Source organism: Urocampus carinirostris, chromosome 4 (assembly GCF_059441175.1).
Source record: "Urocampus carinirostris isolate Australia breed hairy pipefish chromosome 4, RoL_Ucar_1.0, whole genome shotgun sequence".
Taxonomy (NCBI): Eukaryota; Metazoa; Chordata; class Actinopteri; order Syngnathiformes; family Syngnathidae; genus Urocampus; species Urocampus carinirostris.
The window spans coordinates 33562853-33589264 of record NC_142352.1 but is presented as its reverse complement, the minus strand read 5'-3'; the positions used below and the strand labels follow the sequence as shown (position 1 = coordinate 33589264).

At 39.6% G+C, this 26412-nt stretch overlaps 1 protein-coding gene across 2 annotated transcripts in view; it reads left to right on the top strand.

Moving 5' to 3' along the window:
* pde8a (phosphodiesterase 8A) overlaps positions 1 to 26412 on the top strand; it is a 114139-nt gene that overhangs the window by 65917 nt on the left and 21810 nt on the right. For both annotated transcript variants that reach the window (XM_088334274.1, XM_088334275.1), the window contains exons 2-13: positions 19 to 75; positions 6927 to 7117; positions 9820 to 9876; positions 10850 to 10904; positions 13003 to 13091; positions 13883 to 13961; positions 15517 to 15657; positions 16967 to 17055; positions 19527 to 19578; positions 19664 to 19706; positions 23817 to 23894; positions 25247 to 25317. In XM_088334274.1, the coding sequence (XP_088190400.1) occupies positions 19 to 75; positions 6927 to 7117; positions 9820 to 9876; positions 10850 to 10904; positions 13003 to 13091; positions 13883 to 13961; positions 15517 to 15657; positions 16967 to 17055; positions 19527 to 19578; positions 19664 to 19706; positions 23817 to 23894; positions 25247 to 25317 (1002 nt within the window). The remainder of the gene's footprint in view (positions 1 to 18; positions 76 to 6926; positions 7118 to 9819; positions 9877 to 10849; positions 10905 to 13002; positions 13092 to 13882; positions 13962 to 15516; positions 15658 to 16966; positions 17056 to 19526; positions 19579 to 19663; positions 19707 to 23816; positions 23895 to 25246; positions 25318 to 26412) is intronic.

Below are 26412 nucleotides of genomic sequence, written 5' to 3'. Positions count from 1 at the left end.
TTGTTTTATTTTTTTCAGACAACATTAACAGAGGTGCAATTTGGACCAATGAAGTTATTTAAAGACCCACTTCAGGTATTGTGAAAGCAAAATATTTGGACGAACCTTCGAATTGTGTGCGGGAATGTGTTTGACCATGGATCAATCAAGTGCGTTCATGAAACAAATGTTCACAACGTTTAAAAATTTTGGATGAAGTGCTCAGATAAACACCGCTAGACCTAATCTTTAGAGGCATGTACAGTGGTACCTCTACTTAGGAATGTCTCTACATACGAAAGTCTCAGGTTACTAAGAACAGGAAAATATTGCCTCTAGTTTCGAAGCCGTTTCAGGATTTGATGTCAAAAATACAGTACAGTAGGCACAACAATTAGCAGCTTCCAGAGTTTCTCGAATGTAAACAAACTGGCTATCTCTTAAAATCTGCCTGGTAACACAGTTCAAATTCGTGCTCCCAGCATGCCCTTTGGGTCACAGCTCAGAGTTCAGAGATGAGGAGGAGAAGCCATCATTCAATCAGCCCAAATTAAAGACATGTTAGCAAAATTCCATGAAGTTATGGAATTTGTGGAAAGGAATCACTTGGAAAAAGTCAGGCCCGCCACGTCTACCTTACGCAATTCCCGACTGATTTTTAAACAACGGCAAACGCAGATGTCATTGTCACTTTTTCAAGAAACGAAAGGCAAAAAGGTCAATGAATATTTTTATCATTTTATTTATTCTTTGTTTTTTTTACATTATGTACCTCTCGTTTTACGTTTATTGTGCGGTAATTTAATTTTAACATGTCCCTGGTAAGGTCTATTCAGGGGTACTGGAGAGGAGGGTCCGCCAGGAAGTCGAATCTCGGATTCAGGAGGAACAGTGTGGTTTTCGTCCTGGCCGTGGAACACTGGACCAGCTCTATACACTCTTCAGGGTCTTTGAGGGTGCATGGGAATTTGCCTGTCCGGTCTACATGTGTTTTGTGGACTTGGAGAAGGCATTCGACCGTGTTCCTCGGGAGGCCCTGTGGGGGGTGCTTCGGGAGTATGGGGTACCGCACAGTCTTATCCGGGCTGTGCGGTCCCTGTATGCCCGGTGCCAGAGTCTGGTCCGCATTGCCGGCAATAAGTCGGATTCGTTCCCGGTGAGGGTTGGGCTCCGCCAGGGCTGCCCTTTGTCACCGATTCTGTTCATAACTTTTATGGACAGAATTTCTAGGCGCAGCCTTGGCGGGGATGGAGTCCGGTTTGGGGGCCTCAGCATTGCGTCACTGCTTTTTGCAGATGACGTGGTGCTGTTGGCTTCCTCAGCCCGTGATCTTCAGCTCTCGCTGGAGCGATTCGCAACCGAGTGTGAAGCGGCCGGGATGGGGATCAGCACCTCCAAGTCCGAGGCCATGGTTCTCAGTCGGAAAAGGGTGGTATGCTCCCTCCGTGTCGGGGAGGAGGTCTTGCCCCAAGTGGAGGAGTTCAAGTATCTTGGGGTCTTGTTCACGAGTGAGGGTAGGATGGAACGGGAGATCGACAGACGGGTCGGTGCAGCGTCTGCCGTCATTCGGACCCTGTACCGGTCTGTCGTGGTGAAGAGGGAGCTGAGCCGAAAGGCAAAGCTCTCGATCTACCAGTCCATCTACGTTCCTACCCTCACCTTTGGTCATGAACTTTGGGTCATGACCGAAAGAACTCGATCCCGGATACAAGCGGCCGAAATGAGTTTCCTCCGCAGGGTGGCTGGGTTCTCCCTTAGAGATAGGGTGAGAAGCTCAGTCATCCGGGAGGGACTCGGAGTAGAGCCACTGCTCCTCCGCGTTGAGAGGAGCCAGTTGAGGTGGCTCGGGCATCTAATAAGGATGCCTCCTGGACGCCTCCCTCGGGAGGTGTTCCGGGCATGTCCCACCGGCAGGAGGCCCCGGGGGCGGCCCAGGACACGTTGGAGAGACTATGTCTCTCGGCTGGCTTGGGAACGCCTCGGGGTCCCGTCGGATGAGCTGGAAGAAGTGGCTGGGGATAGGGACGTCTGGGCTTCCCTTTTAACGCTGCTGCCCCCGCGACCCGACCTCGGATAAGCGGAAGACAATGGATGGATGGATGGATGTATTTTTTTATGTTCTGATGCTCTTTTATGATTTATTAAATAAATATACTGTACTTTTGCGGGGCTTGGAACGGATCAGTGCATTTACATTCAAAATGTGTCTCTACTTACAATATTTGCAGGTTACGAAGCTACTTTTTCATCTCCCGGAACAAAATAATTTTGGAGAATGTTTTTATCACGTGTGATAAGTTTATTCTGTTTTTAATATTGAACACATGCAAAGGGGGTTGCATAGGATGCCAGTAGGTTATTTGGACTATTATTGCGCATTGTTGTTTGGACTACTATGCATTATTTACATCATTATGTTGGTGTCCTTTATTAGTCGTACCCTTTATGGCAGATCTGGTTCTCTAACTTAGGAGATTTATTGAAAATAAAAGGGCTCAGGGAAGTGTTTTTAGAGTAGGTTGGAATCTCCTATCTGAGGTTTGGGCTATCTCCCCTTTTCTTTGCAAGTTGAAAACCCATTGATGTCTTCTCTCATTTTGATTATCTACAAAACTTCTTAACAACTTTACAAGGTGACAGTGACAAAATTGACATGTCTTTGTTGTCATTGATACCAACGTTGTGAAACATTGTATTCAACGATATTGGACATGGAACTAAAGGGTAAACATGCAACATGAAAATGGAAACAGAATAAGAATTGTAAAGAAAATAATGTTGGGGTGGCTTCTGATCTCCTTGCGTACATATATGAATCTTAGTCATTAAACTTATTTTCAGACGCAACACATAGCAAAAAAAAAATGTGACCACACTTTATAAGTTGGGAAGCACCTTATGTGAGGTGGAGCGACATCCTGGGACAGAGGTTACCGCTGTATGAATTATTGCCACGTCACTCTACAATTATAGTGATTAAACTCCAAATTGATGTCATGAAAATAGAACTCGACCCGTTTTTCTGTTAATTCTCTGCTGTGAAGCCAGTGCGACGAGATGGAAAGTAAGGAATTGTGTATCCTGTAATTTCAAATGGGAGTTCACTGAGTAGCTTTGACAGTCTGTAGGCGAGGGAGAGATAACTCCTTCCTTTTTTTGTCATCCCCAGCTGATCGCTGCTTGGTCTCTTCTAGCTCACACAGTTCGGTCCGGGACCTTTTCATTCTTTATTTTGAAATGTTCTTCTTCAACAAACTAGGGCTGCACCGACAAATCGATAGAATCGATTAAAACCAGCATGTTAAATCAATGCAAATAAGAGTGCATTGGATTTTGTTACCCTTGTGTGGGTTTCAGAAGGGCTATACAAATAAATTGGAATAGACTAGATGTTTAGAGGACATGCTTGTAGTACCTTTTTGATCCAGCAGAGAGCAATTCAAGACCACATTTTATCTTGCAACGTCATCTTGGTCCGGCGGCAAACTTGTAGTAGTCCTTTGGTCCGACAGAGCGCCTCAAGACCGTATTTTGATGCATGAGTGAATGAATGTATGGCTTTAATTGACATTATATATTTATAATAAAATTCGTGCAGTGCACGTGCAAGTAAAACAAATCTAAAAGGTAAACATGTGCAAAAGGATAGTAACTTTAAAAATGGAAAAGGTCCTATTGTCGAAATACTCTTTTTTTTGCACTTTATAAAAAAAAGGATCTTACAAATTTGCAATAGTATTTTTTATTTGTTTGACAAACACTTGGATTTTGTATTGTTTTATAATATAAAATATTATTTTGTTTTGTACACTAATTTTCTATCCGTCCAAAACTTAAGAAGAGGAAGAAATTAAAATATATTTTTTTCTAAATCCAATTTAATCAAAAAACGAATTGACCTATTCACCCATTATTAAAATCATCATTAGTTGCAGCCCTACATCGAATGTTTTGTGACGTTTACATGAGATCATGCCACAGCATATGCTTACTGTTTCTTCAAAAATCTCAATGTGGATTTTTGTTCTGAATCTGCATGCAATATGCTCGTCAGTAGTGATGCATTTACGAGCAAGACTCTCTGGTGCACTTAATGAAAATGCGCAATTGCTAAATATGGTTTGAATTTGTAACACTCCTCACAGGTTTGGAGCCGCCTGCCTTTCTGCTCTTAGCTGTGTTTTGTTACTTCAGACCTGAACCAATTGTCCCAATAATTCAAAGTTGTCAAAACATCTAACTTTGCACAAACAAAAGCAGTTAGATCTTTTCTCAATAACATCTGGGTTTTCTTGGTGCCATAATTTGATTTAACACGTGATGTCAAAACGCAAGACAAAACGTTTTCCACTCTGCATTGATTGTATTCGCCGCCAAGACGTCGGGAGTGACGTCGGTTTGAGAGGGTGACTCACGAATCCACTCTTAGTTCCGTGCCGCTCTTGGAGGTGGGCCCAGATGGATAGTCCAGTATTTACGCAACGAGAGGGCCTGTGGAAGTCTCCCTGGCAGAGGCCAACAGGCTGCAAGACTGGGGCAGGGTTGAATCCTTGGGGGCTGGGTCACTGATGGATGTGATGAGCTTAAAGGGATAGGGACCTTCTGAAAAGTAAACATAATTCAATGTTATCGGATAAATATAGAAATTCTTTCTTAGTATTAGCAGTGACTTAAGATATACAGGGTGTTCCAAAGGTCTTGGGCACATTTTGACATAGAATATCTCCGAAACCATTAAGGATATAAAACACAACTGGTAAATTCAGAACGCTTGTAATCTCAACTTTCCATGTAACGTTCGATGTTAGCACCATTGGTCGCATGAAGCACATAAAGCCGATAGTCAAATTATTGCCAAAAGTGTCCCAGCATTGCATTGTCAATGGTTGCAACAGTTTCTGTTATTTGTGCCTTCAGCTTATTCACGTCTCTCGGAATAGGGGGGACATAGACCAATCCTTTCACAAATCCCCACAAAAACCTGTTGCATTGTCTGAAATCTGGGCGGCCAGGACATAAGTTTGTGATCATTCTGCTTAATGACTATGATGACTAGTTTTGCACCAAATGCATGTGTTGACCATTTTTTGCACTATGATGACTATTTTTGCACCAAATGCACAAACCCTACGACACCAAACTGTATGTAACATCCTATATGCCGACATTTCTTGGGTAAATTTTGTGTAAATTATAACTATAACCTTATCCTCCTTGTTTTATAACCTTATCTTCTCTGTTCCTTTATCTTCTTGGGTTTTTTACCTCACTGTGAATGAGTGAACCTGGAGTGTCATGCCCAATTTCGTTGTCACAATACAGTATGTTAACCCATTTTGTAACAATGACAATAAAGGTATATTTTATTCTATTCTATTCTATTCTATTCTTAGACTGTCCGATCAATTCGTCTGGCAGTATTGTGTTCAGAAACTGTTTAACCTAAAGGCTCCAGTCTGGTAGCACCCCATCCTGTTAGAAAATAAAGTCGCCAGATTCTTTTTTTTAACTCCATTAACCAGTTTTCCAGCATGGTGAGGTACTTCTCACTATTTACTGTTGCTCTTTCAAAAGAGAATGGCCTGTAGACCGCTTTCTTTGACATAGCACAAAACATGGAATTCAGTATCATTATCATATAGTAATTAATAATACAAGTATAATAACATTTAGTTTAAATTTGCTGCGTTGTTTACCTTTTTTCTTTCTTTTTTCCTCATATTTAAGCCAATCTTGTCCTTTCTTAAGGAAATAAGAGTTTGAAAATGCTATAATTTTTTGGGGGGGGGCTTGATCGAACTCACATTATTCCTCGCCAGTCTATTTCTCAAGCATTAACGTTGCATTGAGGGTAATGTAGTATTTGTGTGTATGAAGGTATGTGGTACGGTTCTAAAAATGGCTTAAGACATGGACAGAACTAGCTCATGGGATTCATGTATGCAATCCTACTTCTTCCAATGTTTTGTCCATGCCTCATTTGTCAGCACTGGCAGGACATTATGGGAATGAATTTGAGTCAGCAGAAGTAGTGGTTGTAAAAAACGATCTGAAGAGCAACAGGGAGTCTGGCGCCATTGAAGACACATTATCAGTGTACAATCTCCTGCATATTGCAATGTTTCAGTCTCTGAAGGCAGTTATTCAGATTTGCCTATTCCAGTGAGTAGCTGCATTACGGCAGCTCCGTACCTGGCTTATAAGCACCACTGGTCAAAACCGACTACAGTCCTTGGCTGTGTTGGCAATTGAAAAGGTGTTGAATGGAATGTACCATTTTCTAATGAGTTCCATGCTTCTTCTTGAAGATGTGTGTTTGTGTGTTCTTCGCTAGTAATAAAAAAGTCAAACCTGGGCATGGCGCAATAAGTGTTTCTGCTAACCACAAAGGCTGATCTGATGTTCACAAATGGGAAGGAACACTCCTGAACAGTGATGAATGATCCTATATCACTTCAAGTAAAATTAAAAAACAAATGTAATCAGCCAGAAACTCTGGGTGCCCAGTACCCCCAAACCTCTGAATCTAAAATCCCCCCCTTGATTAAGACCATCTCAGAGGTCATAGAAAACTTTCTCCCGGGCTGAACGTGGCCCGCGGACCTCAACTTTGACATATTAGGTGTTGAAGCCACAATCGCCTACCTCCAAGCGAGATAAGTGGTATGCAGTCACTGTTCACTACAATCGTCGTCTGTTTCGGATTTTGCTTTGCGTGTTGTTTTAATCGGATTCACCATTTTGAAATTTTGTGTTCCTTCAGTGACGTCACAGCTCTGCCACAAACAAGCCAGATGGGTTGATACTAAATTTCTCATCCCCCGGAATATTTTGCAACATATTTGCATAATTGTGGGGGACTACACTTTCTGTGCCTTATTGAAAAAAAAAATGTTTGGGAATACACTTCACAAAATTAGTCACAATGTTCATCCTTTGCGTTGCAGGTACTTTTAGTTTTTGCCAAAGAGGACAGTCAGAGCAATGGCTTCACCTGGGCCTGCGAGAAGGCCAACTACAAGTGCAGCGTGGCGCGAACGCCCGAGTCGGCCCTTGAATGCTTCGCCGACAAGCTTCACGACCTCGTCATCATTGACCACAGACATTCCAGACACTTTGATGCCGAAGCACTATGCCGGTAAGACGCTCCCTTGCTGTATCATTTTATTTTCCCGCTTCTCTCACCTTTAAAGGTGCTGTAACGGAATTTAAAACTTTGTTACTCTCTGTCGCTATCTCCTGGATTAAAGTCATGATCATGATGCGCATGCAAGTACGTGCATTTCTTAGACAAACTTGAATAAACGCTTCCTTTTTCATATTTTTGGGGTTTGAGTTGCCATCTGGACTGTATTTGACACAAGCCTTCTCTTACTTTTACCATTTTCATTATACACTAACAAAATTGTACAATGACGAGGATAAAGTCACTCTGCAAACATCAATTCCCCTAGCCCCTTTCTTTCTACCTATTGTGTTGCCTGTCATCTTTCATTCAAAAAAAAAGGGTACTAGCTTTTGCCTTTGTTTAGTAAACAACATTTAAACATTGCTAAGTTTTTTTGAATATCTTTGTTTGCCAAAAATCTTCTGAGAAAAACAGCTTTTTGTGAAACACCAAATTTCACGCAGAACTTTCACTTTGGTGCTTTTTTTGCATTTGTGATAGCTCCGATATCTAAACAATGCTTTGCATTATTCTCAAGGGCACTTTGCTTGCAAAATAACATTTTATTGTAAGAACACTGAACTCATGCAAGAGCTTTTTTTAGCGCCCCATGTTTCCGGCAACGTAATCACACAAATTTGATTGCCTTCCTGCGAATGTGCACAAAACGTCATCCCTCTCTACCCCGACAATGACAAAGCTGTTTTGTCATTTTCTTTAGAAAAAAACGCTCTGTTCAAGCGTTAACAGTCTGTACTTATCCATACCCTCGCTACTTTCATCATGCTGCTTCACTACGCCTACTCGCCATATGGTCCCGCCTTCACACTGTCAATCGCTGGAGGCAATACTAGGAAGTAAGGGGCCACCTTGATGTGTGGGCAAATATCTGATCCAAGCCAATACTGTCATCTAATGGTGATTTATCATACTGAAATCATTCCCACAGGCTTGATACTGACTGATGAACTGTGCCAAACACTTCAAAAAAGTTTTTTTTTTTTTTTTTTTTTTTTATAAAACAAAAACAAAAAAACATTTAAAATTTTGGCTCTCAGGGACAATGCTTCTGAAAACGTATTTTTACGTAATGGCATTGATGAGTTAAGGACATCTCAAATGACGCCCTCTTCTTCAAACCTACTTTAATATCTTGAATTTATTCAATACATTTCTTTTTTTACTGGTAATGAATTAAGCAACACATATCCACTTGCTTTTAGGTACCTCAGGTTAGCCACTTGTCGTCGCATGAAAATGATATCACAGTGCTCAGAGCTCAGGTATAGACCAATCGCAGTCACCAGCTTCCTGAAGCTGAGCATTATAGTTATAGTTTATTGCGCTTCTTAATGTATTTGATTTATTTTTCAGTAGTTCTTATGTCATCATCTAAAATACTTCATTTGAATTACCGTGCTCTCTTCCAACTAAATATTTACATAGAAAAATAAATGATCTTAAGTTTATTTTAAATATGTGTTTTGATCTTCAAGTTTTGTGGTTGTTGCCTTAAATCTCGAGTGTATGTGTTTGACAACTGTGGCAAAACTCTCAAATCTGGTAGATGGCTGATCATTTTTTAAACAATCTTAATATAAGGTATTGTTGCAAATACATTAATACTGTGTCATACCTAGATATTAGTGATTGTTTAAAAAAAAAATCATAGTTAAAAAATAAGCAAATTATGTTTCCACATGCGAAACTAGATAATTTTCCATTTTAAGAATTGTTTTCATAGTTTACTTGAAACCTAAAGGGACAGTGTGTATTTATTTAATGTGGCCTCTTAGTGGTAAAAAAAATACCTTTTATTGATTAAAAATATAAATTGGTTAAAATAATAAGCTAAAATACATGATGTATCATATAAAGGTGCATTTTCAAATACTTGTAGGTCAAATATCTTTGCTTTTTTTACACAAGCCTAACCAAGAGGGAGCTGACTTAATTGTCCATCATCTTGCTGCAAAAGGTACCCCTAAAACCAATATTGGCAAAAAAAATTGAAGTTCTTGGTCAATTTGAATCTCCGTAGTTTGTATTCTTCCTTTTGCTTTTTAGCACTCATTTTCATTTGCCCTACACAATAAAGCTACATCTAGTCGTCGAATGTGAATATTTCGGGGGGAGTTAGTGCGGCTTCAACAAATAACATTAAAATACCTGATTAGTCTACCAAAGTACATGTTTGTTCCTAGCCGCAACATTTGAGTACATTTGCTAGTCTTTTGGCTAGTTTGTGCTCCTCTTATTTTTCATCGGTGCCTCCGGCGTTGTAAAATAAATGAGAAATGAGCCGTGACGGCCCATACCGCTTTTCTATCTTTAGCATCTGGCCAAACGAAAGCACATTTGCAAACATTCATTTGCCCTGCGTGTCGTGTATGTTAAGTCCATTCATTTTGCCGGCTCCATATGTTCACTGTGCACGCTCGGGCTCGGACCGGGGGAACTAAAGGGCCTTTATGACCACTGGCTGGGGGAACCCACAGGCGGATGAGTGGCCCTGTACACTGCATTCTTTCAGAGGCCTTGGCCCGCTTGCAGTAGCTCCATCATTGGAGCTGTCCGGGAGAATCGTAGCGTGAAAAATACATTGATTTGATGCCACCGGCTTTTCCGACAGTCTGCCGTCCGGCTGAAGGGCTCTCTGTGTTTACATTCAGGTCTATGAGAGCGGTTGACTCTTCGGAAAACACTGTGATTGTCGCCGTTGTGAAGAGGTAAGTACAACTCGTTGACCCCTGCTCAAAAATAACATTTTCAACCAGTGCCATAGTTGAATCCTACATGGCACAGCTTGCAACCAGAAGAGTGGGTCTGAGTTACCAGTTAGCTGGGGTTGGGTATCAATATCTACCAAATGAATCAATTACAAGTGTTAAATTTAATAGTTTTTAGTTTAGTTTTAGTACACTAAAAAAATATCCCCAAAAATATTGACCTACATACAGGGTGCGTACAGGTGCTTGTAATCCTTGAATATGTTCTAATTTTAATGTGTTTTCAAGGATTGGAAAGTGCTTGCATTTTGGGTGAAGTGCTTCACAAAAGACCTGCTTAAAAATGACGCCGATACTGGTCTCTGGTGGCTTCGCTTTGCTTGCCACTGTATTTCTTCCTTCGTAATTCACGGCAGCTGGCATTGGTTTGTATGGCATTGTCCCATGAAGCGTCATCGCCCCCTACAGGTCACCCCTAAGAGGAGAGGTGCCTGTTACACTTAAACAGGGCGCTATATAATGTGGATATGTGCAAGAATTATGTATCAATTATGGACATTTATTATGTACTATGAAAAGAACTAAGGTAGTGTTTCCCCGTGATAAATTGTACTGGATCGAAAAATCATGTCTGGATAAATGCTCACGTGAGATTAAAAATCACATATGTCTCAGATGTACTTCTGGCTCTGCAAAATACACAATTTACACCGGATTTCTTCTTTTAATAGTACTGGATGAATTGGAAAAATTGGCTTTAAATTTCATTAAAAAGTGCTTGTATTTGGCTGATGAAAAAAGGTGTACGAACCCTGTACGAAGATCAGAACATTAAAAATGTTTTAAAAATAGTATCTTACATTTAATAATGCATTAAAAAACACCAATAAACCTATCATGATTATAACAGATTACTCATTTGTAATTTTTAAGTTTGCATCACTTAATTCAAATTTGCCTGTGTCCTTTAAAGGCCGGACAGGGAGGAAGCATCTGTGATTCCTCTGATCAACGCTGGCTTTAATAGGGTGAGAAGTATTAGGTTTTTGTCTTTTTCCACCTCCTATATCGGGTCAGGAACCTATGCCTTGCAGCCATATAGGGCTAGAAGTTCTGGCTTGGATATGAAGAAGAACGTGCTCAATTACTGTATCTACTGTATTGTTACATGCAAAACTGAATGTAGCATATGCAAAGCATGTAGAACGCTAAATTTTAGTGAGGTTTGATCCGCACAGTCTCAACTACAGTTTACTGTCGAGGTGTCACACCAGCAGACTCCGTTTTGGTTGTACTTTGCTAAACAATCCTTTATATGGTAGCTCATTAAACTATTTATGTTGACTGTTGAGACATTTTATGACAAAAACACACAGAACAAACAGTAAGCACCCAAAGCATCCAGATCAATTTAATTGGGTGAGCGGTAGGAATAGGCGGAGCTATACACAGTCCGCGCACTGCTTCTACCCCTCGCCAGTGCCTTCTGCACAGAAGGTAAATACTCGCTTCTTGTTTTGAAACAATTACCATGTTTTCCGCACTATAAGGCGCACCTAAAAGCCTTTATTTTTTTTCAAAAGCTGACCGTGCGCCTTATAATACAGTGCGCCTTATTTATGGATCAATATTAAGTCGCAAAGTCTTGCAACTAAGGCAAGCAGCCGCCGACTAGATTTTCCCCGAAGGCGAAGTAGTCCGTGGTGTATGCTGGGATTTATATACCAGCGTTTCATTCCTAACCAATGTGACAATCATCATTTGAATCAGTCACTATTGGCTAAAGTTATTCGGAGGTAAAGGGGGCGGATCCTTTTTATCATTTACAGGCTCGCATAGGCTAAAGGGGCGAAACAAAGCCTGCAATTGGCCGAAAAAGATGAATGTTAATCACACGTTGGGTGGCACTACGGCATAGAGAAAACATTTTTTACTCTTCTGTATTTGTAAATATTTTACTCTCCTGGATTTACTACACTCATGGTTGTAAGAAGACCATGGTTACGTATCATTATTGAACGTAATGGCTGCAAGAGAACTAAGGTGAGCTATGCGGGTTTATATTATCTTGTTTTAGAACGATCTTGTGTTTCTGTGACGAGTCTATTTTTTAACTAAATTCAATTCAAAGTGTTTATTGTCATATGCACAGTAAAGAACCCCGTTTCCCTGCACAATAAAATTATTACTTTGCTGTCCACACAGTTGCAAGCAAAAAATAAAATGGAAACTAAGAAATGTTTGGCATTTCTTGAATCTCAAGACTTTAAACTTCCGAATGATATGTGGAACGATGCATTTGAGTGATTGGTGACATCGTACAGACACTGTTCCCGTATATCTCTGAGACACGTATTTGCTTCTTTGCAAGCTTTCGGAATGTTGGGGGGGTGATAAGTTTGACTGAACTATCTTACTGTTTTCTCGACGTTCCCATTGTAGCGCCTTATAATCCGGTGCGCCTTATGTATGGAAAATATAGGACCAAATACTATTTTTTGGGTGCGCTCTATAACCCAGTGCGCCTTATAGTGTGGAAAATACGGTATATAAAACAATAATGACAGTCAAAATGAGCCTGTTAAGTAACTGCGGGAGCGAGTCAAATTTTAAGTGGTATTTATATATGAAATGAGACACAGGCTGTGGCATTACTATTATTTCGTAGATTTTATAAAATCGCCAAATGTCACACAGTGAAATAAAATGTGCTGAACAATTAGCTGTCGTCTGGAGAGTGGGTTTTGCGGTTTGTTGAATTTTGTCTTAAAATATATGGTGGGGCCCTCTAAATAAAAAATCTAAATGTTTTTGCTTTTATGACTTTTTGGGTCATAAAGGTTCCAAACCAATGTCCTATATATATATATATATATATATATATATATATATATATATATATATATATATATGGATTACTCAATTTAAACCTTTTTTACCACTTCTGTCAGTACCACGAATATGGGTTGATGTAGAAGTCACATGTAGAAGAATTTTTCTACTGTATACTGTAGGTTTCAACGGCATCATTCATTATACAATGACAATACTATGAGTCTGATTAAAAGTGGAGTATTATTTCCATCTCACTTATCATATTTTATACTGTTGATATCTGACTTTTAGAGATATGTAGAAAATGCCAATATGATGGCCTGCTATAATGAGCTGCAGCAGCTGGAGCATGGAGAGGTGCTCGCACAGTTCAAACTAAGGTGAGTTAAGCAACTATTCTGTTTGGCTCTTAACGAGTCCACACAACAATAATAACTGTTAAGGGGGTAGGTGTGTTAAATAAATATTGGTATTCTAGGGGGACAGCACAGGGGGGCAGTGTTTAGCGCGTGTGCGGCACAGTTCTGAGGTCATGAGATCGAACCTCCTGTGTGAAGTTTGCATGTTCTCCCCGTGCTTGCGTGGGTTTACTCCGGGCACTCCGGTTTCCTCCCACATTCCAAAAACATGCAAGTTAGGTTAATTGGCCGGCCCAAATTGTCCTTAGGTGTAGATGAGTGAGAGAGTTGTCTGTCTCTGTGTGCCCTGCGACTGGCTGGCAACCAGTTCAGGGTGTCCCCATGCCCACTGCCCTAAGATAGCTGGGATGGGCTCCAGCACCCCCTGAGAAAAAGCGGTGCAGATAATTGATGAATGGATGCTATTTTGGGCAAAAAAAACAGAATTCTAAAAGACCTTTTCACCTTTTCTGGTGACCTAAATTTTAGATTCTAAAAACTTTTGAATGCACATCTGTTTTACGTTTTAGTACTTTTTGGACCACTTGCTGTTATTAAACAAGGTGCTAAAGCGCAAAATTCTCAACAAAACGGACATAAGGGCATAAATATCTCTCTGTAAGACAAAAGATGAGTTTGATTGGCCACGCTTGTCAGGTTGTACACTATAATTCAAATTTTCTTCTACGTGACATAACAATTCAAATTTGGATTAATAGCTTGGCATATTATTCCCATGGTACGAATGATCAATTATTCTTTCTTGCTGGAAGAGCTGGAAATGCGATTTTTACAGCTCTGGAACAAAGCCAAGAGGCCATTGAGATCACTTCTGAAGATCAAGTCATTCAGGTGAGTTTTTAATAACCTTGCTGTGATGCATTCATTCTCATATTGTCATTTATATAAGTTTTTGCAATCTGTAGAGGCTGTGCAAACTTGTTGAAACATGTTTTTTGGACGTTTTAATAATTTGAAAAAAATAAAAACTTAGGTTATTGAGATTGTTTTCAAATGAAGGGTCTTTTAGGGTGCATGGGAGTTTGCTCATCCAGTCTACATGACTTGGAGAACGCAGTCAACCATGTTCCTCAGGGTGCTTTGGGAGTATGGGGTTCTAAAAAAATCTTACTTTGGGTGTAAGGTCCCTGAATGACCAGTGCCAGAGTTTGGTCCGTATTGCCGGTAGTAATTCTGATTCATTTCGAGTGACAGTTGTACCCCGCCAAGGCTGCCCTTTCTCACCGATCCTGTTCATAACTTTTATGGACAGTTTCTAGGCACTGCCGTGGCGTAGAAGGGGTCTGTTTTTTGAACCTCAGCAGTGCATCTCTGCTTTTAGCAGATGATGTTGTGCTGTGAGCTTCCTTAAGCCGTGATCTTCAACTCTCACTGGGGTGATTCACAGTGGCTGGGATGAAAATCAGCAGCACAAAGTCCTAGACCATGGTTCTCAGCCGTAAAAGGGTATCACGTCAGGGATGATATTTTACCTCAAGTGGAGGAGTTCAAGTATCTCGGGGTCTCGATCACAATTGAGGGTAAGATGGAACGGGAGATCGACAGACGGACAGTTGCAGCATCTACTGTCATGCAAACTCTTTAGCGGTATGTCATGGTGAAGAAGGAACTAAGACAAAAGGCAAAGCTCTTGATTTGCCAGTCGATCCACGTTACCTCACCTATAGAAACGAACTGCGGGTCATGACTGGAAAACCAACATGCCTGATACAAGCTGCTGAAATGGGTTTTCTGCTCAGGGTGACTGAGCTCTCCCTTAGCGATTGGGTGAGAAGCTCGATCAGCTAGGAGGAACTCTGTGTAGAGCCACTGCTCCTCCGCATTAAGAGGAGCCAGTCGAGGTGGCTCGGGCATCTAATAAGGATGCCTCCTGGACACTTCCCTCGAATGGTGTTCCTGGCATGTCTGACTGGCAGGTGACCCGGGATCAACCCAGGACATGCTGGAGAGACTATGTCTCTAGGCTAACCTGGGAACGCCTTGGGATCCTCACAGACGAGCTGGATGAAATGGCTGAGAGGTGGGGTTTCCCTCCAGAGGCTGCTGCCCAAGCGAGCCAACCTCAGATTAGCGGTAGATATAGGATAGATGGACGGATTTTCAAATGAATGTTCTTAGTTTCTTATACTGTGCCACAAAATAATATGTCATTCTAAAGGGATTGTGATTATTTTAAATACAAGATGGATATGTATTCATTTGAAATAAAGTGATTATAAAATGTGTAAAAATTAGGCATGTTATCACCACAGGGGATTGTTTTTTGTTATGATGTTCTGTTATGCAATTATTGTCTCTTCGCTTACCACAGTCAAAATCATGAAAATGTGTCAATACCCAGCCTATTCTTCTATAATGGAGCCTTACTTTGAATTTTACTTGACAGTATGTGAATCCTGCCTATGAGTCCATTATGGGCTACCAACAGGGTGAGCTCATAGGAAAGGAAATAATAGAAGTGCCTAAAAGTGAGAAGAATAAACCTGATCTCCTTGAAACAATAAATTCCTGCATCCGGAAAGGGAAGGTAAGAATATTTTAATCAATACTTTGTTTGGTATGGTTGTAGAGGTTCCTTTATTTTTCAGGTGAAGCTCAAAAGGAATTTGGCTCTTAAAATTTAAAAAACACTGGACATCATGACAACCTAAAGTTTTAGCCAATTTAAGAGTGTGTCAGAGAACGTACAGTTCACGGGACACTTAACCACCTGCGTTGTAGGGGCACCAATTTCTGTGGTGTGTCATGGGTAAAACCAGCCTAGTGGCCCCCCATCCCTCTCCAGGCCATTTTTGGCAGGGGTTTGCTCTCCCACTTGAAACAGATAGTAATGGTTTCCATGGTTACCAGTAGGCAGTCTCCTGCTCTGACTCAGATGCAGCACCTTCATCATCTGGTTGCCATTTTTTCTGTCTAAAGCATCATCCTGGTCTTCAGGGATGAGCCGGACCTAGGCATAGACTGGCATTAGCGCGTGTCATTATTGATACTAGAAAATCAATTACTGGGCAAACACTATTTTGTTTTGAGATTTTGAGTATCACATCGTACAATATGCATATGAATTTTAACACAACCAACTACATCTGAAGTGATTGTTAGATTTCATGTAATGTCACTGTACACACATCAGTATGCACAGTCTGAACACAGTTGTTGTCTTCTATGAAGCCAATACCAGCAGCTGGTGGCTGTGCTGTAATCCAGGGGTGTCCAACCTTTTTCAAGCCGAGAGCTACTTTTTGTTACTAATTAGTGCAAAGGGCACCCAGTTTGATATGCATTTCTATAAGAACTTTTCATGTTTTTACTATGTCATTACTATGTTATTACTATGTTACTACGATCATCATTGGAAGTGGGGTTAAATAGACTACGCACTAACAAAATCAATTTACTAGAAAATCACAATGACCCAGCACTGGTGGGCTATTTTCAGAGCACGTCCTGTTGTAATCTTACCACACAGAAAACAAAGGTCAATCTGAGAATTGCAAACAGCAGGCAGACTCTTTTGAAGCCATAATAGTCAGTAGGTGGGGAGTGAAGAGAAGAGAAGATGAAGGTGGACATGAAACGGTCCCCCTGGACTCCAGGAGCGCCCCTGCTGCATTTAAAAGCCACTTGATGCGCTCTGAATTACTTTGAGCCGCATGCCTTTTGAGCTAATCTGAATCACAGAAATACTGTAACTGTAACTTAACTTTAGGAAAATTATGCTTCACAAAATCTAACTTGGAATGCAATCTTATGTCTTTTCCTTTCATTTTATGTATCTGTGGTCACTGTGGCATTTCTCATTGCATGTATTATTGTGTTTTGATGTTTTTTTTTAGGAGTGGCAGGGGATTTATTATGCCAAAAAGAAGAACGGAGACAGTATTCAACAAAATGTGAAGATCACACCTGTAATTGGACAGGGAGGGTGAGTGACAGAATTGCAATATATGAATGATTTGACCACTGTTTTTTCAGAAGGATACATATTTGAGGATAATCTTCAACATGGGAGCAAATTTGTTGTATTAAGTGTTGAGTTTTTGCGGACGATATGTTTCACACCCGCCCACATAGTAAGGAAGTGGTTGTAAAAAATACATTTTTTTCAAAGGGGTATTGTTTATTTAGCAACTATAAATGGTAAAAAAACCTTCATTTGAAATGGAAACAGTATTGATTTGAATAATAAGCAAAAATACATGAACTATCATACAAATGTTTCATTTAAATGTTCATTGGTCAAGAAATCTGTATTTATTATACAAAATATAAAGCTCAGTCAAAGGGAGCTGACTTGTTTGTCCGCTATCTTGCTGCTACAGGTTGTGAAAGGCTGGGCAAATGAGTATGTATTGAAGTTTTAAATTTTCAACACTGTAAATAGTAACACCACGAGTATTGTGGCAAATTGTAAGTGAGCAGTTGTGTCGCTCTTAAGCTAGCCAGCTAGCAAACAAATCTCACAGTTAATTTCTTCAACATTTCTTGTGTTCTACATACAGATGCGGAATTATTTTCAGATTTTGGCCACAGAGTTGTTGCGGGTGCTTGAAATTTTTGAAAGTGCTTGAATTTTATTGTTGTGTTTTCAAAGATTGAAAAGTTGTTGAATTTTGGTTGGAAATGCTTGGAATTGTTGCCAGGTTTCTCAAAAAGTCTGCCTAAAAAATTACCTTGATACTCCTCTCTGGTGGCTTCGCTTTGTAATTGCATTTCTTCTTCCCTCCCGTTTAACTGCAGCTGGCATTAGGTTGTTTGGCATTGTCCTATGAGGCGTCATACCCCCCCTACAGGTCGCCCCCAAGAGGACAGGTGCCTGATACTCTTAAACAGGGCACTATGAAATATGTATTAGTGCAAAGATTACCCATAAATTATGGAAATTTATTTTAAACCATGCAAGAACTTAAGCTAGCGTTTCTCCGTGCTAAATTTTAATGGGAAGAACTTGCTGCAACCGAAAATGTAAGCTACATATTACATTTTTAGGGGGAGAGATTTGTGTCAAAAACAAATATATTAGTGATTTACTCAAGATCTTAAATTTACATGTCTTGATAAATAACCACGCAAGACTGAAAATCGCATATGTAAATTAAAGATATCTTTGGGGTTCGGACAAATAAATGATTGACAACATATGTTTTATTTTTTAATGGTACTGAAGAAATTACAAAAATAGCTTTGAAAGTCATCAAAGGGTCTTGAATTTGGCCATGAATAAGGTGTACTTTGGCTTGGTTTATGCTGCTTTATTGTTTTGGCTAGTATGCTAAAAAGACTAATGACCTGATTCACATTAATATGAGTTGTTAATTTGAGGTTTGGTTGTTTCATTACTTAATTTCAGATTCAGATATACTTTATTGTCATTCTAGTACACGTGTATACAGAACGAAATGTCGATGCATCTATAAATAAGATGTTGTATTCAGTTGGAGTATTGAAGTACTAATAATATACTAAATAATTGTGGCTATGTATAGTATTGTACAATAGTGCAAAGAGTGCAAGAGTAGCAGCTAACCAGATGTGCAAAATGGGCAGTCAGGTAAACAAGTCACTGTACAGTAACAATAACACTGTAGTATGATGCAGAGGAGAACAGATGTGCAAAGGAGTGGCTAGGTATAAAGAACTCCTAGTAGTGCAAAAAAACACAACAGACAAACAGATTAGCAGCAGTGTAGACTTACCATGTGTGTGATTGACCATTTAACAGTCTAATGGCCAGGGGGACAAATCTATTGCAGAACCTGGTGGTCCTGCACCGCACACTGCAGTACCTCTTCCCAGAGGCTAGCAGAGTGAACAGTCCATGATGGGGGTGAGAGGGGTCCCTAATGATGTTCTTGGCTCGGGATAGGCAGCAGATTGTTGCTGATTTGATTGCAGAAAATTAGTAACATACAAATCGGTCATGGTGAAGCCTCAACACAGCAATATTGTGGGACCATTGCCTGATGACGATGAAATTTTATGATAAAAAAAACACTAAACTATTGCAGAAGTCTAGTACCTGCTTTTACTTAAGGTTCTCTAAATAAGAGCTTGTTTAACTTTTTGAAGTTTACTCTAAAATGAAGATGTGAAACAAAACAGCCCAAGTTTACAAAACAATTGTTTAATCCGGTAAATAAAGGCACTCTATAAGTAAAAGAAAACAACCAAAACTAGCATGAAAAACATGGCACCCAAGACCCCGTTTGGCGACTGATGTCGCTTTGATGAATTTAAAAGACTAAGTAGAAGAACCAAACAGATGCCAATACTAAAAATGTCAACCAACATTTGTTTTCAAAACACAATGAACAAAACTAAAATGGTGAGAACTGTGTATGAATTATATTAATTTCTATATCTTGTATACTAACAATAACCTTTTGCAATTTGCAGAAAAATAAGACACTATGTGTCTATCAACAGGCCTTTAAATGATAATAATAAGGTAAGATATGATTGTAGTTTTGCTGGGTACCTTATGGATAAAAATGACCTGATTTAGTAATTTGCTTTTTCATGTGTCCATCTAGACTGATAAGTCAACCGAACGAGTGCAAGCAGAGTCACAAACAGGTAATATCAATTTGAAATTCTCTGATACATGAAAAGGATTATCACTTGCATTGGAAGGTTGGATTTTTGACCGAATTTGCCCCGAAAGATCGATTTTTTTTTGCTGATTTGAGTGTTCGTGGCTCTCTCCCCGTGGCAATTATGTAACATTAACCGTGATTTTATTTTTGCCACGACAACATGGTCACATTTTTATTTGTCAGCAGGAAACACAATGCTGACTTTCATGGATTGAACATTGGAAAAATGACACTATATATACCTCACCGTAAAGTGCACAGGATTATAAGGTGCACCTACAGAAAATAGTCTTTTGTCATACATTTTTCATGTATAAGGCGCACTGAACTATAAGTGGCATGGATTTATAATTACAGTAAGACCTACCATAGTTATTCGTCGCACGTATATACTAGTGCAATAATCAGTCAGTCTAAAAATGACGCTGACAGAGATCGCAAAGCATTAATAGCAAAGGGTATCAAACCCAGGCTGCGGCGGTGAATCAAACGTTAGTTTACATCTCCTATCTCTTTCAAGCTAAGAGCTACTTTTTTTTTACCAATTAGCGCAAAGGGCACCTAGGTTTAGAATGCATTTTTTTAAATAACTTATGATGTTTTTAATATGTTGTTCCAATGTTATTACCAGGATTGTTATTGATATTAGGATAAAATAGACTCAATCACTCAAGAAATATTTTTACTAGAAAATTAAAATGACCCAGGACTGGTGAGCTATTTTCAGAGCAGGTCCGCGTGTGACTTAGCTGTTCTAGGGGGCACCCTGGTAATAACATAGTAACGACATAGTAATACCATAAGTTATTTTAGATATGTGTATCAAACTGGGTGTCCGTTGCGCTAATTAGTAACAAAGTATTTCTCAGCTTGAATGGTTGGAGACCGCTGAAGAAAGAATTTGCTGTCGTTACCGCTGATTTCAGAAGCCTGATCTGATCATTTAATTCAAAAGATTGCATTTGATATATTTCTAAGTTTAAGTCTTTTTGATGAGTTATTACTCACATTAAACAGCCTATTCTCTTCATGGAAGTTGAGATTAAATATTTACCTGGTTTTACATGACTCGATCGATTACCATTTTGAGAATTGGTTTTGAGGACTGATGGCTTCAATGGTGCTCAGTCATTAAAGACCGACCAATCGTGGCTCTGCCTAAGAAAGCAGACGAATCATGATTTGTTGTTAGCATTGATGTCATCTTTCCTCGGCAACTCTCAACTCAACTCTCAAAATCGCCATCCCACAGAAGGGTACAAATGACGATATTGTTTATTTTTAACTTTATAATCTACAAACGAAATCACAATCAAAATTCTGTGTTTAAAGAAGTGGACTTCTGTACAAAATATTATTGTTATTTCTTGGTCAGGATTTCCACTCGGAGGGCTCTAGAGGGTGTCCATAAAGTCTCTTTACCACTTCAAAAAATGCAATTGATTCGATATTTTATTCAAACATATGTAATTCAGTTTAATTACATTGCATTTGTGTGTTTCAGGGATCCTGTTTGTCAAGGAGGTGATGTTTAATGAACCCCTACTAACCCCTCAAGACAAGGCGTAATGTGTCTCATGGTTCACTGAAACAAAATCGGATAGGCAGACTCAGCGAAACTACAGAACTAAGAATTGAAGAGATCCACGGTCACATAGGTTAATTTGCGCAATGCAAAAGAAATTTACGGAGATAGGGACAGTGTTAGATAGAGGATGTGGACGACTAGATCTAATGAAAACTTTGATCGCGTAAGACAATCCTTTTCTCTTTCTCCCAAAAGTCTATCCGTACTGCTGCCTCACATTTACAGCAACCGGGTTCAAGCGTGCCCAGGATTCTACAAGGTCTCCTTCTCCATACATTTCTTGTGCCATAATGACGGACGTGACCGTGGATCTCTTCCATACTTAGTTCTGTACTTCCACTGAGTCTGCCTGTCCGATTATCATACCTGTCAACCTCCAGGGCTCCATGCCCTTACAAAATGTTGTATTTTCCCTTACAAAACCCCAAATAATCTTAAGCCATATTTTTTTCAAACGTGTTTATTTATGTAGTTTAACATGTTATATTGTACATGTGTTTCGTCATATCATATATATTGTTAATTAACATTTTGTTGTGAGATACTGAGTTGCTCGACATAAATGAGGTTTATGATAAAAAAAAGTTCAAAAATTTTGTAGCTTGGACGTTCACTGTAGAAGGAAAAATACATACAAATATCATTAAATACAATAATACATTTCCTTATTCAAATTGGTAATTTATTTTCTGCATTAAATTATTGTTGGTAATATACTGATTAAAGGGATAACCCAAACCTGTCATTTTTCATTTTCTCCTTTTATACTTCCTTTTTTTCTTAACTTCTTTATACAACAATAATGATTCGTAATAAAATGCATCAAAGCAAGTGAGCTGTTTGAGAGCCGGCTCTCTTTAATGAGTTGAGCTGAAAAAGCCGGTTCCCTAAAAAGAGACGGACTTCCTTTCACTACATCACTACCACATGAAATCTGAGGCGGCAGATGCATGCGCACAGTAGCATCAAACCACTCTGTATACCGGATGGTAGCCATAATTGACAAATTTGCGTTTTTCCGTACAGATTTTCTTGTATGTCGTACACGTCTTAAAATGCATAATAAACGTAGTTTGTATTCCAAAAACGTACAGGTTGACCGGTATGGATTATGTTTCAATAAACCATGAGACACATTGCTTTTTCTCTTAGCCATTTCGTTGAGGTTTATTCAACATCAGCTCTTTCTCAAACAGGACCCCTGGAACACAAATACAGTGGGATTAGAAAAAACAACTTACATAAAACACAAAAAAATACATTTTCAGTTTTTGATTCATTTTTGAAATGTTAAGAGACTTTTTGTACACCTTGTACATTCTTTTTTCTTTTTTGCGTTTATTAACTTGTGCATTTCTCTTCATGGAGTTCTCCATTTCAAACTTCTGACACAGCCATCGTTGGTATTATGAGAGCGCAAACATCAGAAAGGTGCGATTCCTTGAAATCAGAGGCTGGTTGTAAATCACCGACTATGGAATTTTTCTGTGACTTGTGAACGTCATTGAAATCCACGAGATAACCACCATTGCACACATCTAATATCAATTGCGTGAAGTTGTACTTTTCACAAATACAGTAAATCCCATGTTTTTGGTCGGGGTTGCATTCCAAAAAGTTCCTGCAATAGTATTATTTTTACAATTATTATGCGGCCCCGCAAGAAGATGGAAGGTGCGAGTGTGTCGGCAGCAACTCTGAACGCGCACATGATCCCTCTCGCGTATCTCCCCTGCTCCAGCGCTTTGCCCTTCCGGACCACGAGGCTACTTGCCGTGCTAGGGCACCGTGCCCTGCGTTGCCGGACAACATGCCCACGCGCTGTGATGTGGGTGCCATTCTGTGCACTGCCAGACAACGCGGGAGGGTTGCCTAGGCCGGTGCATAGCAGCTGCCTTAAAATTGATGCGGACTAGGGGAACCATAACTGTCTAATCAAAGCGATGTGATTTCTGTGTGGTGCGCTGAATGTCTAAGTCAGGGGTATCAAACTAATTGTAACTTCGGGGGGGCACACGATAAAACAAACATTCTCTCTGGGACCGGACTGGGGGGGATGTTAAAGAGAGAGAGAGAGAGAGACAAAGGGAGAGAGAGAGACAGAGACAGAGAGACTGAGCAAGAGACAGACGGAGAGAATGAGAGAGAGACAGAGAGAGAGAGAGAGAGAGAGAAAGACACACACACAGAGAGAGAGAGAGACGGATACTTCTCGTGGGCCGGATTCAATCCTTTCAATCCTGATCCGGGCCGCCTGTTCGACACCCCTGATCTAAGTAAATAAAATCAAAGAAGCGCGGGTAAACAGTGGGCGTAACTGACTGTTAGCCAATCAGAATGCAGAACACAATGCAAGAGAAACCGCAATATAGCAAGGGATTACTGTACGGTGCAGAGTAGGTAATGAAAAAGGTTAGTTTTTCAACATCCTCCATTTGTACTGCAGACAATTCTCTAAAATATATTGTGCTGTGTAAACTCAAAACGTTCTCTTCTCCTTAGACATCCAATCCAGTAAGCACAAAGACCGGCGGAAAGGTTCTCTGGATGTGAGATCCACAACGTCTCGGGGGAGCGACGGTGAGAGTGATGGATGGAAACTAAACTTCCCCTGTTGTCTGTTTGTATCACATGTTGATAAGGATCATACAAATTTATTAGCAGTGTTTGAAATAACGTCTGCCCGGACGCCCGGGGCGTGCATCTTTTATGTCGGGCGTACAACTTACACAACTGGGTCAAGAAAAATAAATAAATAATAATCTTTCGTTTTTAATTTTTTTAATTTTTTTTCAAATCAAATTTGCTTTTCGAAATCTTTGTTCCGTTTGGAAATTTCAGAATTTTGGTTCGTTAGGCAATTCGCATAGTCGGCAGCCAATCAGAAGCCTGCATTGAATAACTTCGTGCTTCCGGACTTTCCCGGGCGTTATAAAGTCGCGCATTTGCATATCATTTTCCAACGTAGACGCACACAGGGTTGGGTAGGGTTACTTTAACTTGATTACTTTCAATTACTTTTGGATTACTCCAATACCAAATATGCTAATAAAAGACAAAAGAAACTAAATATGAATAAAATGACTACATTTTGTGCAGGCTTGGGGAGTAACGGAACACATGGAACGGCAAAAATGATGTTGGCAAGCTGTTTGGATTTATTTTCATTTTGTTTCTGTCGCATTTTATGTTAGTTTTGCCGGAGATCAAAGAGATCAAAGCCAGGAGAGAAAGCTTACCACGTGTTGTGAGTCATCATTTTATTCATATTTAGTTTCTTTTGTCTTTTATTAGCATATTTGGCATTGGAGTAATCCAAAAGTAATTGAAAGTAATCAAGTTAAAGTAACCCTACCCAACGCTGGACGAGTATGCAAGAAAAATGGATAAGTGGTTAGGAATCAAGCCAAAACCTCAGCCCCACAAGAAATATTCGAAAGAAGCTAACAAAATTTATGACGCTACAAAACGTAAACTTACATTAAAAGCATCGTGGAAAGAGGAGTTCACGTGGCTTGTAGCAGACGACGCAACGCAAACATTGCATGAATGAAGATGAGTAAATACAGTTACATACTGATGGCAGGTGGAAAACAGCGATGTCAAATACATGCAATGAATGTTATTAGTAGATTTATAATAAACTTAAATTTAAAATGTTGTTCTGTTATATATTTTGATTACCAATCCTTAATACTTTGCAACAACGGGTTTTTTTGCGATTAGTCGTCTTATTTCATTATCAAGTTGTAAAAAATGGGGCAGGTAATTTTATGCCTGGGCAGGCAACCTTTCAGAGTCTTCTGCCCTAGTGTCCGGTAACTTTTTGTCATGAGTTTCAGACACTGATATTAGTTAGAAAGTAGGAAGGAATCACGAAACTTAGCATTATGGTGACATTCTCATTAATTTCTCGATTTTTATTTTTGCAGGGAGCTCACAGCGAAGACACTCCTCAATGGCCCGAATCCACTCCATGACGATAGAAGCCCCCATCACAAAGGTGGTGCCTGCTTCTCAGTCATATGATCACTCGTGTGCGCAGCTGCCCGGAATCTCGAGACAACGCTGGGTTTATAAAAATCGCTATGAACCTTTTTGGGTCCATCCACCAGAAATAGATCCAATTTTCTAGAGGCCGTGCAAGCACGTGAAGAGGGGCTAGTGATAAAATGCTACGTTACATGCACAAGAAAGCATGCCACAACAGGCTGACCCGCTGTTGCTGGGCTTGATGTAGTCTGAGGAATAGAAGGAAACAGCAAAAGTCCCCTAGGATGGTCATATGACTTATTATAGTTTCTCTGCTGTATCTCTGCAGCCCCCTGTGGGCGTCATCCTCTCTCTTCTAAATGCACAGTTAGATATTAGCCGACTACTGTGGTGGGGGAGGGCGTGCGGATACACTCTGCCCAGGCAACCTCACACAAGATTAAAACCTGACCTTAGCAACAAGTTAAAACCAGTATGCGTGATTTACTCGTTGGATTATTTCCCTTTCTTGCATCTGTTTTCAATATCACATTGAATTCAAAGCACACTCTGAGTGCTATACAGCCCAGCAGTTCTTAAATGGGTGTATGCTAAGCAAAGGGGAGTATGTAAAGGTACTATTCAAATCTATTCAAGACTTAATATTCATATTGAAACAATTAAGAAGTATATATTGTTACTATTTCATTCGTTTGTATATAATGGATTTCATATTTAGAGGGCTATTCATTTTCAAATTTAACTTTAATAATTTACTTTTGAGGACTGATAACAATGACCTAAATGGAAGATCGTTTTGGTTCCATAAGAAAAATAATCTTTTAAAAATATAGAAATGATGTGATATGCTAGATGGCAATTATTTTTAGCAAATTTTACTTTCTTTTGTAAACATACAGAAGATAATTCTTTTTTACGGTAATTATGTTTTCGTAAAAATAACAGATGAGATATTTAAAATTAGCAACATTTGATGTAATTCTTTCTGCTTAATTTTAATTTCTTTATAAAATACTAAAGTATTCATTTTTTATGAAATACAAAGAAAATTGTATTGTGGACAATTATCTGGAAATCGTCAAGTATTGCTTATCCAGTGTACGAA